Source organism: Protomyctophum parallelum, assembly GCF_964188405.1.
Source record: "Protomyctophum parallelum genome assembly, chromosome: 1".
NCBI classification, from domain to species: Eukaryota; Metazoa; Chordata; class Actinopteri; order Myctophiformes; family Myctophidae; genus Protomyctophum; species Protomyctophum parallelum.
In genome coordinates this window covers 36,817,331-36,834,881 of record NC_139697.1, presented here as the reverse complement: position 1 = coordinate 36,834,881, position 17,551 = coordinate 36,817,331, and the positions used below count along the sequence as shown (strand labels likewise).

The 17,551-nt window shown below is 43.4% G+C and overlaps 1 protein-coding gene across 3 annotated transcripts in view; it reads left to right on the top strand.

Moving 5' to 3' along the window:
* Window positions 1-17,551, top strand: part of LOC310876234 (receptor-type tyrosine-protein phosphatase U-like) — a 128,844-nt gene that overhangs the window by 51,889 nt on the left and 59,404 nt on the right. For 2 of the 3 annotated variants that reach the window (XM_083789705.1, XM_083789704.1), the window contains exons 3-5: window positions 5,149-5,420; window positions 10,898-10,979; window positions 12,945-13,060. In XM_083789705.1, coding sequence (XP_083645831.1) covers window positions 5,149-5,420; window positions 10,898-10,979; window positions 12,945-13,060 — 470 coding nt within the window. Of the gene's footprint in view, window positions 1-5,148; window positions 5,421-10,897; window positions 10,980-12,944; window positions 13,061-13,294; window positions 13,306-17,551 lie in introns of those variants that run through there. The other variant, XM_083789706.1, reaches the window with a different exon arrangement.

Sequence of the window (17,551 nt, the reverse complement as noted above, 5' to 3'; positions counted from 1 at the left end):
TTGGCATCATGTTATGCTTTAGCTATTGAAAAATAGCAGATCTACAAGCTCATATCGCGCCACCGAGTGGCGCGATACGAGCTTGTAGGTCTGCTATTTTAGAAAAAAAACGACTGACATTTTTTAAATCTGATCTCAGGTCAGAATGGGTTCATCAGACCAGTGTGTGTCCAGTGGAAACCTCGTTATGAATCTGATCTCAGGTCAGAATGGGTTAAATCATTGGCACTGCATCCATGGATGCCTTCTGACTTTGCTTCCCTGTGAGTGACCTGTCCAAGGGAAACGAAAGACAAGCATCTGCTGCCAGTGTTCCAGAATGTCGACCCCCTTATTATGTTCTCCCCGTTTTAAACACAAGCACCTCAAGAGGGACATGCAAAACACACATTCCACTTTAGACTTCATCATGGGATGTTTTGATCGCAGCACATCTCCCTTTTGTCTGCTGACATTCTCCTGAAAGGCTCAAAGAGACGTCAGAGAGAGTTTCCTGCCACCTGTCAGACTACTTACAGTACACGTCCCCAGAGGGTCCCTACTCCCTAATGACAAAAGACGAGCAAAGGGTAAGGGGGGGTGGGGGGTGGGGGGTAACTTGTGGATGACGTGTTCTGCCTGCCAAGTGGCTAGAGAGAGTGAGAAGAAATGGGGGGCACACGCATTGGTGTGTGGAGCAGAGAACATGCACGCCCCAAAAAGCCCCCAGGGTGCAGAGATGAAACAAATGGTAGATCACACGAGCTAGATGGAAGGGAATGGCATTGGCAGCTGGTATACATCAAGATGCCGTGCTGGGGCGATGGGAGGTATGAGGGAGTGGAGTATTGGCTTGTCAGCACACCTGCATACTGTCACTGGATGGCTGGTAATTCAGTATTGATTTCTGCCACCAAAGAAGGTTCCCCGGCATCCAGAGATGCACTCCGCAAATACGAATATCCCGGAGGACTTGTTAGGCAATGTCTAGACAGTGGAGGTTGACAACTTGACATACAGTATTTAATGCCTTAAGTCAGTGTGGGGGATTTGTGGAGAACCTGTGTGTTGTTTTGAAAGGCCTCCAGGTTGCGTTTGGGCTTTTGGACTCTCACCTCAAGGAATTAATTAGTGCTACAGTAGTTGTCTGCAGCAGACAGTCCTTGTATTGTTTGCTCCAGAGATTAGGCACGGTGCACAGCGTTGTGTTTGTAAATGGCAAAATCTGCATCGCCTTTTGGCTCCAATAAACAAACCCGTCCCCTCTGTCACTGCCAGCTGCACAAATCACACTGCTACAGCTAGAGACAAAAATAAAGAAAACATTGAGACCAACCTGTGCGTTCCAAATCGACTGCGGCTGCCATTCGCATTGGATAATTAGAGGTGAATCTCTCTCCGGGGTTGGATTTTGGAATCAAAACAAAACAAAAACTAATGAAAACCCAATTTCAGCAAAGGGTCCAAATTGAAAATCCTGGTTGAGCTTTTTCAAATCCCCTGATTGGAAAATGACTATTACTGTAGTTTGCTCTAAACTCGAGGCTGGCCTTACACTCAAAAGGTTTATTTGCTATGCTATTGCTAACTCCTGTACAATACTCTCCTGTATTTGAACAAGGTAGGCGGATAGATACGTATACGGTACTGTCCCTTTCAAATAAACAAATACATTAAATTGAAATAAAAAATGCTCCCCAAAATGTATTTTGTGGTGGTACATGTCACAATTGGACCACAAGTTCATGGGTTCGATCCCGGCCACCGCCAACTCAGCGTATGAGTAGCACGGCTTGGGTGAAGTACTGGGAGCTGATGATAGGTGTGGTGCTCCACCTCTCCCAGGGGTCTAGTGCATTATAACAGGGACAGACTCCTGCTGTTATGGGCTGATCAGCCACCCCCCCTGCCAGTATTAAAATGCATATGGTTGCTGTGCAAGATGCCCTGGTCAAGCTTTCTTATTATATTATTTAGACAAAACATTGTGGATGGGAGAAGAGAAAACGGAAACATAAAGATCAAACCCTCCCTCCTATTTAGTCTTTAGCCAACCTACCTGTTTTTATCTGTGTAAGTATGATTAAAAGTGTGTAGACCTGTGACTCAGGTTCCAACCCACATTCTGATATGAACTCAGTGAGTTGAAGCAGTTCCCTAATCTCTTAATGTTTCCTTGGCAGGGTCACAGGGGAAATAGATGGAGCCTTATCAGCCTCTATGGATTTATGGGAAAAATGTCACCACTTACCAGTGGCTAGTCATATCATACACATTTTTATGTCACAGTCTTAATTATTGCATTAATCATGTTGAATTACTCCGTCAAGCGGAAGACAATGGCTTATTTGGTGAAGAATAATTTGTGAGGTGATACTAACCTTCAGCATGGGGCTGCATCTCACTCTGACTCACTTCACCAAATGTCTCATCAATATGGGGTGGAGCGGGGGTAAAGTTCAGAGTTCTCCCAACCGGAATAAACAGTGGGTTGTTGGGTTTTCAAACGCAGATGCTTTAAAATACTAATAATTTAAAAGTAGGCGTCATGGCTTGCCAGCTCACAGGCACAGATCCATATATACATCCGCATGGTAAGAGACACTTTTCTATAGATATGATCAGTGAAACTTATAATACATACATAAAAAATCCATTAATTCATCAATGATGTTTATAGAACACATTTTAGTAAATTCCAAGTAGGCTACCGACACCATTCGTTTGGAAGTGGGGTATTATTATGCATGAGTTTATACACAAGCCAAACGAAACCATAGCGGTTTCAAAAGTACAGAAAATACAGTTTAAAGCATGGCTTGGCAGTGAATATGAGCTAAAGCAATGTGTAAATCCTGCATGATATTAAATGGTGAACAACCGCACTTTGCCAAACGATAATGGCTTTTGAAGTTTAATTTATCATATCTATAGAGTGTCTCTACCAGGTGATTAAACACTGCGCCGCGGTAACACAATGTTGTGTAACATGGAGGAAGAGGGAGATCATGATGGAGAGGAAAACAGATCTCCAATTTCGGTGGTGCTTGCTTGTGCAACTTGACGGATGCAATAAAGTATAAAGAGATAAGGATATTCTGACTGACTATAAACCACTTGAACCCCAGGCCCCCAGCATAAACCAGAAATCTACAAACTCACAACATGTCGCAATGCACTGTGAGCTCATGGTATACGCCTACACAAATATTACAAATATAAAGGGCTCACCCCAGGGCGGTATAAGTAGTATCTTCCGTATTGTTCAATAAAAAGCAACATTTAATCAGCTTTAGCTTTCAACTATGTGCTCCTATATCGGTTGGTGCATGCAGATACATTATAACTCTGATAAAATGGCCACCGATTTTCTTGGTTGTCAATATTTCTATCATCCAACAAATCGCTCTGAAAGTGATCCAAAGGATCGTACGCTATTACTCTATGGGGAAGACCATTTTCTTTACCCCAGGCTAAAACCAGATGTGACGTTTGTGGGCGTTCCTGTCTACCTTCGTGTCAGTGTATATATTTATATAGGAATAGCTTGTTCCATCCATTTGTGGCCACTAGGGGGCCACAAAGTTGAATCCAGGAGATCTCAATCGGAGCTACATTTGATTTTCCAAACAGTCCTCTGGGTGTGAAGTAGTTATTTAAAATTAATATAGTTTTATGTCTTACTATATCCGCCTTCTTACTTATATCCTGATATAGAAAACTATAGAATGCAGTAGACATGTTGGGTTAGTAGTGACTCGAGCTTTTCCCAAATGACCCCTGTCACCAGGACAGTCAGGCTCTTTGCTCTCAGTCAGCCACAGTGTCCTGTGGCCCCTGAAGTGAAGGAAAGCAATTTAGTCCCCGTGGCCCTGAAGGGCCCACACATCAAAGGAGTGGTGTGGGAGGCTGACAGGTTCTAAGTCAGAGCCTGTCCAGCTTCGCTTGGGTGCAGGTGAGAAACTGGAAAAGAAAGAAGATGAAAATCAGTTTTTTGTAAGAACATAGAGCAGTGAGAGTGTCTGTAGTCTTTTTATCACGTGATGCCGCTTCTGTCAACTTGACACTTTGTGCCTTTCGGTGGAGAGAAGATTGGATCGGAAGTGGACAGGGAGGGGTCGTGACATTCAGATTAGGTCATGTTGGCTCTTCTGATCTGCCTCAAGTAGCTTTTATTTGTTTAATTTTTTTCAATCTGGCAAATGTCACAGAGAAATTGAAAAGTATCTCGTCATTTATCCGGCTTGTGCAACTTTTAGAGCTGCCGAATGGGAGGCTAAAGGCTCACGCATACACATAATGTGTGCGTGAGTGCGTGCGTGCGTGCGTGCACAACTGTACGTATAATATACAGTATATTATACTGTATATAATATAGCGTAGGACTACAACAGCCTATAATATTCCCTGTACTGCCAATGTATGTATTTGTAATTTTGTACTTACATTATTAATAAGATGTCAAAATCTAACCAAATCAAATAATAGCTTTCTATATATGACAGCTATCTATTCTGTTTTAACATAAGTCACACTTATTGCAGCCGAGTTAGTTTTCAAAGTAATTAAAACAGGACTATTTCCAGATTGTTGATGTGATTTACCCGGGCTGTTAAATAAAGGATAACAGAATTATAAAGTCACGTTATTCCTATTGCGGTCCTGGTAGAGGAAGAGTGAGAGAGACTAATAGGATAAAAGAGAATACATGCCAAATCTAAATGTAGCACTGCAATCAACTGTTGTTTATAGGCCGTATGGTGGCTCTTTGCCTCCCTAATGAAAATAAAATTTGCACCATCTGTTATTGTAATTAGGTTTTTATCATTATTACTTTTACCTGTCTTTGTTAATAAAGATCTGTTGGATATGAATGAATTAAGACCCCCAGGAGGATCTAGAAACATAGCCTACAGGTGAATGCCGGGGAGGTGGTGGGATTTGCAAAACTTCATGATAGCAGGTTAGCAGCAAACGAGGCAGGAGCAGCGGCAGCACAGCAGGAATGAGCAGATAGTCCGTGAAGTTTAAATAGCCGATCTGATCAGGTAAAGAGTGCATGTGACTAGTCACCTGATCAGGTAGGCGTGCTCTCGAGTTGTCTGCCTGAACTAGCTACACAGGCATCATTTTGTCTATGTTGGTGATTACTTCTCCTCTCTCCTGCAGGTTCCTTCCTGATGGTCAACTCGTCCCAGCATGCCGCGGGGCAGCGCGCTCAGTTGCTTCTGCGCCCGCTCAGCGAGAACGACACCCACTGCATTCAGTTCAGCTACTTCCTGTACAGCCGCGACGGCTACAGTCCTGGAGACCTGCAGGTCTACGTGCGCGTCAACGGCGGCCCGAGGGGCAGCGCCGCATGGAACATCTCTGGCTCCCAGGGACGCCAGTGGCATCTTGTGGAGCTGGCCGTCAGCACCTTCTGGCCCAGCGAATATCAGGTGAGCGTGCCTCCGACACATTTTTATTTTTCCTAGAAATGGTGCATTTATATAGCAGGCGCTTTACATAGATTGTGCATTACATTCACCCATTCACACACATTCATACACCGATGGCGGCGGAAACCATGCAAGGCACCAACCAGCACATTAGGGGTTCAGTGTCTTGCTCAGGGACACTTCGACACTAACTCTGTGGGAGCCTGGGTTTGAACAGGCAACCTTGCGGTTACCATCCAGCCACTCTACCCCTGAGCCACCGCCGCCCTGTTGGTTGGTGCCTCACCGTCTTGGTAAGCCGTGGTGGATGTCATCGTTTATCAAATTAAGCAAATGAGCGCTCAACAAAAATATCGCCTCTCACACACAGCATATCAGTCATAATGTCTCATTAGTTTGTGGTGTATATTTTCTTTATTCACGGGTCCATTTACCTGCATGCTTTAGTCAGTGTGATCAATACCCACTTTGTTCATCGCGTGTCACATTTATTAGCACTATAATGTAGCTTGTAGGACCGTGATGGCTGGATGGAGCCGTGACTCCCCTCATTACGGACAATAATTTATCTCCTAGTGCCCCTGATTGTTCTCATGTACAATGCCACCCCACCTCAAACAAGCAATAATGATGATACTGATGTGAGGGATTTGGGGAGTGTGGGTTTGCGGAGCAGTTAATTGACCTCAGTGATTCTCTTCCAGGGGGGCTTAGTTTGCTTACATAACCTCACCACACTCTGGGCCTCAACTCAATAAATCAAGTTAATGAGATTAGAAGGCTGCATGGATCGATGCACCAGCCGCCACTTTACTATCCTCCTGTCTCGTTCCAAGCATCACAAATCACTGACGTAAAAGAAAGTAGTGATTTTCTTCACGTCTGCAATTTAGCCGCCACCTTGCAGGTGTAGAAGAGGCGGCAGGCAGGGGGCGTTCTTCCTCAGGAGGGGAACAACACACTCATACGAACATCTCTCAGACAAGCCCAGGCTGCTTGGAATGGAGAATTGGGTTTAGTGTTTCCTATATGGCATGGAAACACCTGTCATCCCACATGATGAACTTCCAACGTGTGTGCAGGTTGTGTTGTGTAAATGGTTTCTTTAAAGCAACCATACCTTTCGTCAGAGAGATGTGGTGTAGAGGGAAAAAGGAGTGTGTGTGTGTGTGTGTGTGTGTGTGTGTGTGTGTGTGTGTGTGTGTGTGTGTGTGTGTGGTTGTGGGGGTGGTGGTGAGGTGGATGCAGTTGTAGATGAAACGCAAACAAGTAAATCTAGTAATCAGAGACTATCAGTGCCTCCTGCAGGGCAAGCAGACGGCCAGAGAGATAATATTGATGTTGGACAGAGATCAGAGGTGCCGCTGCGGATGGTTTACATTTACACACATGCAGAGAAGCACAGAGAATGCCTCCTGTCAGACACGCTTCCTGCTGATTGAGTGCAGGATTGAGACGGTGGGCTCATGAGGAGATGGGACACACGCACACATGCACAGTCGCACACACAGTACACACACAGCACAGCAGAAAGAGTCTGATGACTGGAGGTCAAATGAGAGGGTGTGTTCTCTCTGGTCTGCGGGCAACTATCTGGCTCTGAAGTTAAAGTGAGGTCATCTCTGGGACCACACTCTCTACACAGTCTTCGGTGTTAATTTAGAGTTACAGATCGACAAGGGTCGATTTTGGTTGCTAACCCATCAATCATTTAGCTCGGGGCCCCCTGCAAAGTGCAACCCCCTCAGGGGAGTTTAGGAGACACGGGTTGAGGAGGTGGGCCTGGTTCAGATCATTTTTTCTCTCCAGGCTGATACTCTCTCACCCTTTTCATTTAACATATTGTTTCACTATCTTGTATTACTTTTATTTTTCGCCGATCACACTGTTCTCTTTGTCTTTAAATTCATGTGAGTCTATAGTAGATGAAGCCCTAAGCAACCTCATAGACTGCTTATGCCAGCAGCTGGCCCTGATAATAATACAGAAGCTACAGTACTGTACGTTTGTGAGGCCAGTGTAGGTGCACTTCAATTAATACGGTTTGTCTTTCTCTAACTGAACGGATCAATTAACAGAACACTGCATCAGCAATCGCTGCTGATCCCCACTATTCAACTGATGCGTCTGTAAATCGTTACATTAATTAAACTGTTGGTTTAGATCAGTTGTCTCCATGTACAAATTGAAAGCTCTATCGTTACAGCGCATGCATATATAATGCTGTAATGAAAACCAAATCCATAAATATTCATTACCGTACAAATCCTTCTTTTATTGCAGTGTCTCTGCTTCTGCCAGTCTCCACTGATTTTATGTATTTTCTCTAAGGGCGATCGGAGAACATGAGAGGACACGGTGTGGATTTTGTCACTCTGCTCCAACAGTTCTGTGCTATTTAAACTTATGATGCAAACATGATGTTGCAGCAGGCTGTTATTAAAACCTTTTTTTTGTAACTTAATATTCCATCCTCATCCTCCGCTCCTTCTATCTTACATTCCCTGTGTACAGAAACTCTCCTCACACCAGAATGTGGTAGATCTAACATCATTTTATTGTTTGTTTTCTCCCTCCGTTTTCAATATACTGAACTCTGATTGGTCCAACACAGTCGTGTCTGGGGGGAGTGTTATGGAGTCGGAACGGAGGTGGAGTGAAGGATGGAGCATGAACCTCATGACATCATGAACCTCAAATGGTCTCAATTTTGGATGAATCTCCCCCCACGTTCTTCACAGCAATAGATTTTGCTCCTCGCCTTCTGGTGTGGGGATTGGAATTGAGGGGAACTTTGCAGTCGAATATTAAAAGATCCTATCGGGTCTCACCGTGACGAATAATATCAGCCCAGCTTGAAGCAGAATACGCCCTCGTCTGGATACCCTCTTAGACAAATAGACACCCACTCCATCTCCGCTACCTCCACTTCTCTCTCCTTCTGCCATAACAGATAACTCTCCAGGAATCTTGTCCCACACACATCTCTCTTTCTACCATCTATTTCTTTCCCACATCATTCTCCCACTCTGTGAGTGTGTTCTGTGTCATCCTATACTTACTATTTCACATGCAGTGAACAACTACTTTTCCCGGCCTGTACAGTATGTGTGCTCTAATATTAATTATGTCACACACAGTCTCACTAAATGGCACTTTTGCACAAGTGAGGGCCGACACAGATGGGAATCGATGGCAGTTGTTCTGTCGACATGTGATTTATTGAGGCGTTAACTGGGCGATCGTCTCTAATGGCTGCCACATGAGAATGAAAAATACCATTAAATTAGGATGAGAAACAGCCTCAGTCTGTATTCATCTTGCTGGGGCTTTGTATGTTATTGATTGGTCCTCGGGCGCTGCGGTATTGTCAACGACGCAATGCGTTGCTTCATTTGCTTGTGTGAGCACATGATAGTGCAACATGCTGGGTTTCACTAGGCCTGGCTGTAGCAAGCTGGTGGTTGCTCCTCCCTCATTTATTTCAGAGGTACTGCCTGTTAGTTGTTGACTGTGTGGATTCACTGAAACCTCACAGATTATTATATTGTATTGAAGTAAATAGCTGGAAGTTTGTGAAATGACAATTTGGCCTCTGCTGACTTTAGTGCTTTATCCTATTCTGACCGGGCACCCATTTTGGTGTTAGCATCATGTTATGCTTTATCTATTGAAAAATAGCAGATCTACAAGCTCAGACGAGCTTGTAGGTCTGCTATTTTTGAAAGAAATCGAAGAACGACTGACATTTTTAGAATCTGATCTCAGGTCAGAATGGGTTCATCAGACCAGCGTGTGTCCAGTGGAAACCTCGTATGAATCTGATCTCAGGTCAGAATGGGTTATTGTCTCCACCAGGCCGAAGGCATGGGGAGAGAGTATGTTTTGCACTCCGTCTGTCCGTCCGTGTCAGCTAATCTCCGGCACCGTTGGCTTGATCGCAGCCATACTCTGAAGCACTTCCTGAATGCCACAGCTGAACCTCTGCCCCAAGGTTTTCACATTGGCCTCTTATAGCGCCACCAGGAGGCCGCTTGGTGCAAAACAATTTTTTGGACAGTACACCTACAGATTTTGTCCAAACATGATGCAAATTGGTACACATCTCTAGAGCCATTCAACGAAACAGGTCATTCAGATTTTTCAGACTCCTGATTGGCTAAGATTGGCTACCAAAGTAGGAGTGCACGGTTTCATACAAATTTTCCGCAAATCATGAACACATTGTGTGATTTCCGTGAAATATTGCACGCACATTCCCACAGGCTGAGGAGGAAATGCCACTGGGACATTTTCAACTCAACCTCATGGTGGTGCTATAACTGGCCGATTAGTGTTTTTACCTCTAACTGCACGGATCTGAGTACAACTTTGTATGCACACTCCCTAGAAGCCAAGGAAAAACCTTTGCCTGGAATTTTTCACATCTCATACACATGCTCTCCATAGTCATGTGATCAAGACGGGCTTGTTTGATTTCTCATAATCCATCCTGATTGGCTATGATTGGCTTCTAAAGTTTTCAGGAGTAGCCCGCTTTGTACCCGTTTTGTACAAATCACCACCACTCCTCAACGCAGCGTCCAATTGCGGTGAAACTGTGCATATTCCCACTAGGCTGAGGAAGAAATGCCACTTGACAGTTTTCAAATCAGCGTCATGGTCCCGCTACAACAGGCCAAGTCACGTCACACACACACACACACACACACACACACACACAAACACACACACACACACACACACACACACACACACACACACACAAACACACACACACACGCACACAAATACGGAGACAGTGATAACTTAGGAAGGGCTCAAACTGTTTAGGAGTCTCCCATTCTCCTCATCTGCATAATAAACTGTTGCATGCTCTCATCTCACTCTGCTATCCTCAGTATCCTGTTCTCCTTTACGAACATGTGTATATTACTCCTAAACATTTTGCCAAACATCACACACACTCCTATCGTCCTGGTGGAGACCTGAGCCCAGAAGGTCACTTTTTCTAGTTCATGAATTATTTTGTAGCTCAGTGGGAGGGTCTGCTGGCTCTGCTCTTTGAATGAGGGGATGTTTGATTCATGTGACGTTTGGAGAGAGAATTAATGTAGAAATATTTAGATGATTTACTGTGTCATGTGGATTATACATTTTTTATGAATTAAACTTGAAATGTATAGACTATAGTAGTTACACCAGAATATGTATTTGTATTATAATTTCCAAGTTACTAGACATAAGTCTCAGGTAATCAATTCATATTATTAATATGATTTGTACCCAGTAGTGCAGAGCTGTTATCAGTATCACCCTGATTCCACCATTGAACGTTTCAATTGGATTATTCATTGTTAATTAATGATAATATTATATGATTAAACGGCTTGCTTGACTGAAAAGTAAAAATATCCACTCTGCTCTTACACTTTTTCCTATCAAACTTCTCCCCATTTTCTCATATCTCTTCACAGGTTGTGTTTGAGGCGTCTGTTTCGGGGGAGCGTCAGGGCTACATGGCTTTGGATGACATCGTGCTGTTAAACTACCCTTGTTGTAAGTACCCCCCACACCCTGTTAAACTACCCCTGTTGTAAGTACCCCCCACACCCTGTTAAACTACCCTTGTTGTAAGTACCCCCCACACCCTGTTAAACTACCCCTGTTGTAAGTACCCCCCACAACCTGTAACTACCCTTGTTGTAAGTACCCCCCACACCCTGTTAAACTACCCCTGTTGTAAGTACCCCCCACACCCTGTTAAACTACCCCTGTTGTAAGTACCCCCCACACTCTGTTAAACTACCCCTGTTGTAAGTACCCCCCACACCCTGTTAAACTACCCCTGTTGTAAGTACCCCCCACACCCTGTTAAACTACCCCTGTTGTAAGTACCCCCCACACTCTGTTAAACTACCCCTGTTGTAAGTACCCGCACCCTCTGCTTTAATTATCCCCCACTCGCCTTCACTTTGTTTGCTTTTGTTCTTTTTAAAGATATTTTTATATTGATACTGTAGTAGGCCTATGCAGTAGACTAGATCGAGAGAGAGACGGGGAGTGACATGCAGCAAAGGTCGTCAGGCTCGGGAATCAAACCTGCGGCTCGCCGTCAGGCTGCATTAGAGCCCATATGTGTTCTGCGCCCTAACCGCTAGGCCAGATGTGCCACGCACTCGCCATCACTTTGTGACCTTTTAAACATTTTGCAAAAGGAGATGGCCGCCTCAATTTGGAGGTCATGGTTAAGGACTAAGAACAGAGTGTTCTTCCAGTGCCTCTGACAGGAAGTGTCTCCTTATTCACAGCTCCTGGCGTGTTTTAAATGTGCAGCACCACAGCAGAAAGCCTTGCCGTGTCCGAACAGGACGGCTGACCTTTCATTCAGACGGCGTATCCTCTAGCACAGGCTATTTCAACGCTAATGTGATGTCACAAGGCTATGCTAGCTCTCAAAGCCTAGAGATGTTCTTTTGTTGGAGACATCTGACATGAGAGGCTTGGATTGTGTGTGGGGGGGGCTCGATGTGCTTCTGTGCACTCATATTATGTTCTCCTCCTTGCATATGGATTTATTTACCCATCACCCCTCACACCAGGCACGTTCTTTCACTGCCTTTCATTCTTTCTGTCAAATCTACTTAGGCCATTGGACAGCACGCGCGCGCGCACACACACACACACACACACACACACACACACACACACACACACACACACACACACACACACACACACACAAGGCTCTCACCCGGGCACCGTCCGCTGCACATGAAAATGGGAGAGACCGAATGGAGATTTCTTTAGAACAGAGCAATGCCATTCACTGAAAAGTTAATGAAAAAAGAAAAAAAATACTATAAATCACTGAATCCTCAACAGGGCATCGGGCAGGAGTTTTTTCTTCATGAAACTCCTACTTTACCAAATACATTATTAATTTGGTCAAACGGTTTGAGAAGCAAAAAGTGGGATTTTTCCTTAGTTTTTGCCTCTGGGGGCACCACCCTCTTTTTTGTTTTAAAACAGGAACTGGGATTGGAACTTATTCTCTCTCAACCATGCCTTCGGCCTGGTGGAGACAAAAACAGACAAATACAATAAGGGACCCCTTAAAAAAACGAAATGCATTCAAAGACATTTAAAAAGACATGGTTATCATCAGGTTATTAACTAGTTGTTTCTGTCCGTCTTCGCCTGTCGGGGGTCAGAGGCCCAGAGCTTTAATTAACGATTTTCACACGTGTCTCTGGAAAATGACACATCAGTTTCAGTGTTTGTGACTTCCACCACTGGAAGTTCACACCATCGACCGTTGTGGTGAAACAGGGATTCCCGACACTCAGCACGGAAGCCGTACTTCTCTGGTTTTATCGATAGCAGGGACCAATAAACATGCTCATCCTGATTGATCAGCAGGCAGGACCTAGATCCCTATTCATTTCTACATCCTGTTCATTAACACTAATTAGTGGCCAGCTGCATCTCTAGATTCATGTTTGTGGTGTTGTTCTTCCACAGACAAGGTGCCCCATTTCTCTCGGCTGGGCGATGTGGAGGTCAACGCTGGACAGAACGCCACCTTCCAGTGTGTGGCTACAGGCAAGACTGCTGAAACAGAGCCTTTCTTACTGGAGGTAAGACTGCTGAAACAGAGCCTTTCTTACTGGAGGTAAGACTGCTGAAACAGAGCCTTTCTTACTGGAGGTAAGACTGCTGAAACAGAGCCTTTCTTACTGGAGGTAAGACTGCTGAAAGAGAGCCTTTCTTACTGGAGGTAAGACTGCTGAATCAGAGCCTTTCTTACTGGAGGTAAGACTGCTGAAACAGAGCCTTTCTTACTGGAGGTAAGACTGCTGAATCAGAGCCTTTCTTACTGGAGGTAAGACTGCTGAAAGAGAGCCCTTCTTACTGGAGGTAAGACTGCTGAAAGAGAGCCCTTCTTACTGGCCCTTCTTACTGCACGTTGAGCTGCATTTCATGTCATGCTATAGGAAATTATTATTATTATTACTTGCGCAAGCAGAGCGCGCAAGTAATAGTTTCGCCCGGCTCGTATGCACCGTCCCAGCCAACCCGCCACTTTTGATGCGTATGCACCGTCCCAGCAAATTGTGCCTGATTTGCTGGGACCAGATTACATGGTGTGTATATGTATAACTAGCTCTCAATGATGACGTAAGAAATATGTGGATTAAAGGACCCAATGCCAGAGTGAAATTGGTTTTCGATGGTGACGTAATGACGATATGTTTTAGTGTTGGGCGGATTAAAGGTAATGCTCCTGTGTATACATGTACTGTATGTAATCTGGCACCACTGCCGTATCAGGCACAATTTGCTGGGACGGTGCTAACGCATAAAAAGTGGCGGGTTGGCTGGGACGGAAAGTGGCGCAAAGTAACCACAGTATACCGCTAATCAACTTACAAATTACATATACATAGCTCTCAATGATGACTTAAGAAATATGTGGATTAAAGGACCCAATGCCAGAGTGTAATTGGTTTTCGATTGTGACGTAATGACGTACATATTCAGATCACCTAAAACAGACCTTTCGAAATTAAACACATTTCTCGAAAACATGGTAAAGTATCTATCATCTCCGACTTCTTCTGCAATTATGATAATAGGAGATTTCAATGAAGACCAATATAGTGAGAAAGGTAGAAGTATAAAGACCTTCATGTCAAGATTAGGCTTTAAACAATTAATCACAAATCCAACTACAGATTACGGAAGTATTTTAGATCATGTATATTTTAACAAAGTTAGAGACACCTATTACTCTGATCATGATTTAGTATTAATATCACTATAGTCCAAGATGAAATACATTTAAAACAATTGACAATTTACAATAAATAATAAAATAATTATACTGTATACGTGATAACATATTTTAATTCAGTTTATATACCTTTTTTTCATCGCATATCAATGATTTATTTTTCTTTGATAAACTAAAAAGGGATCCAGAATATTTCTAAATCGATAAAACTGTACTTAATAATACTAGTTTTTTACATGCATAAAGTAGGTAGGTACAGAGCTGCCAACCTGCACACATTTTGTGTACCAACCACGCAATTCTAGGCATATAGACACCTAGAATTGCGTGGTTCGTACACAAAATGTGTGCAGGTTGGCAGCTCTGTAGGTAGCAAATAGTTACACCAAATAATTAGAAATTTCAAACGCTCCTTCACAGAGATACTGAGATTTGACAGTTTATAGCGGTCGAAAGTACTTGCACGCTCTGCTTGCGCACTAGTTGGCCATTCATGGCCTACTAGTGTGCAACAAGCAAGTATGCACTCGACAGAGTGCAGTTCTAGTTATTATTATTATTATTATTTAATAATAATAATAATAATTTATTACTGGAGGTAAGAATGCTAAAACAGAACCCTTCCTACTGACGTTAAGGTGAAGAGATAGATGGGTGGATTTTAAATGTCGGGAGCGACTGTAGGACTGTTGGTATGTCTAACCAACGTATGCACCCCGTGTTGCTCTTAAAATGAGCAGTGTTGGGGAAGTTACTTTTAAAAAGTAAGGAATTATAGTTATCGTTACTTATCTAAAAAAGTAATTTGTTACTTTACTTTACCTGTAAATTATGAAAGTAACTACTTTACTTTACTTTACTTTACTTTACTTTTCGCACAGTAAGAGAAAACACAACTCCCTCCTAACATTATGAAATGTAGTGGAACAATAAAACATGTTCAGGAATTTTGACAGGCATCTTTATTGTATAGCCTCAACTTGCCTTCAAAACAATTGGAGGACAATGTTTTATGTCCGCCACACAATTTACATTTCACCTCAATGTTTTTGTCGTCCTTGGGTCGCAAGTACTCAAAATAGTGTTTAAATTTCCAACTCCCAAAGCAACCGATCTCGCTGTCATGATCCGCATTTGCCATTTTAGCGTGTGGTACTGTATTATGATTTTCGTTCTACCGGCGATTTCTGTCTGTGTATAGTATCTATGTATGTGTTACAAGGGTTCGTGTGTCTGTGAATAAATCTGTTACTGTTTACAAAACGCAGTAAGCCCGCCCACCCTGTAGACTGTCTCTGATTGGCTTACCCTGAAATCTGTCCCTACGTTAGCCAATCAATGACCTCTTCTGCGACGTGCTTTTATCAAGTTAGGGTGTAAGCCATGTGGCTGACTCAGGCTAGTATGAGAGGCAGCACAAACGATTCAACGAAACTGTCAACACAGAGAGTGCTCTCTCTCTCTGCACTGCAGTCAGCAGCACAGAGACGCATGATGTATGATAGACTCACGGAACTGCGAGACTTTTCACTGATCACATAAGTTGACATAACGCCATAACGCGGGTAACGCTCGCACAATAACTATAAGGCCGTTATGGAATGGGGAAATGTAAAGCGTTAGGTTACAAGTTACTGCAAATAGTAATTACGTTATGTAACGTAACGCATGTAAGGGCGTTAGTCACAACACTGAAAATGAGGTGTGGTCTGGTACAATCAGAGCTCACTACTATCTTATGACTAGTAAGTATGTTAACGCAGAGCACAAACATGTGCTTAGTATTTACAGTGCAGCATTGCATAATTGGATTAAGACACGCCTAGGTGGCTTCACAAAGCATGCAATAAAAATGTAACACAACACCCACGTTCAACTACAGTATGTACGGTAAGTGACAAGTGATAAACTAAATGTAAATAGTTTTTGTTCTCAAACGGCAGATTAACTGTTTTTCAAGTACTTGATTCTTCATTAATCCTGTTAGGCCTAATAAGAAACAAACGTTATTGCTGCTGTGTATCTCCAAAGAAAGATGAGCGCTGAGGTTTGTTTGTTTCTCCTCCGATCTGTTATGTAAATACTTAAGCAGTCACACCCACCCAGCCTATCATGGAATGCACTGTCAGAGTTTGATTGGGACACTATTATTGTCAGGTGAAACCGGACCAATATATGATCGCTCGTGAAATGTAGACGACATCGTCATCACCTAGTCATACTGACGGCCTAGCCTGATTAGCTGCCACATACGCTGCCTAAGCCAATGGGAGTGTAGTATGATACCATAGCGAGCAAACTTTACCACCGCAGCCTCGAAGCGACAGCAGCTGCACAACAAAACACAGTCATTGAACCACGGACAGAACGGAAACGCAAACAGCGACCGCGAAGCGCAAGGTTGTGACACACAAACATACACGTTACTAAAACCAGTATGACGCCTAAAGGGCGAGGTCACGTGCGCGCATCCGCCTGAGTGACAGCAGACTGCTGGGCGAGTGCTGGCACTTTGTCATGCGGGGTCAGATCAACATATGGAAAGAATTATGTACTGGCCATATATGGAGCGTATCTTGAGTGTACAGGGTTTGATGAGGTCAGATCAACATATGGAATGTAAGAACAGGAAGGACAGGTGGGGAGGGAGCAACATATGGAATGTCAAAACAGGTCATACAGTAGTAACTGCGACCTTCGGTTGCAAATCATACTAATATGGAGACACAACGGAGACAGCGCTTCTTTCTGTCACCTGACAAATATCACTATGTGATCATTTCTTGTTTTACTGGTAGCATATGGATTCTAGTGCCCTACTGAACATTTAAGCTGCGTGCCATTGACGTAACGCACCTGTGAAGCTCACACAAAAACACTTATAGTCCCCATGCATATCACGCTCAAACAACACATATTCTGTAAGACCTCATGCACCCACAGTAACGTAATTAAATTCACAACAACGTAAAACAAACATATCAGCGTGCGTCATGTGCTCTGGTCCTAGCACTAGTGTGCTTGGCTGAAGCGCAACTTCTTTTAAAAGGGAATGTGAATAGACACTCTGATTGGCAATAATTTAAGCTAACATTCATCTGTATGTAATGAAATTAACAGAAATGTCATATTATTGGCATCATTATTTCCATGTCCATGCTCTTTTAACCACTTGCAACATGGTGTCCAAATTGTCCATTTTGCGATGCAATACAAGCGATGTGCTTGTATTTTGATTATCGGCACCGGTCATTGTTAGTCGTTTCTTTGTATTACTGTACTTATTTGTCATATCTGCCCTGTGCAGATTAGAAAGCCTAAAAGGCTAATTTAA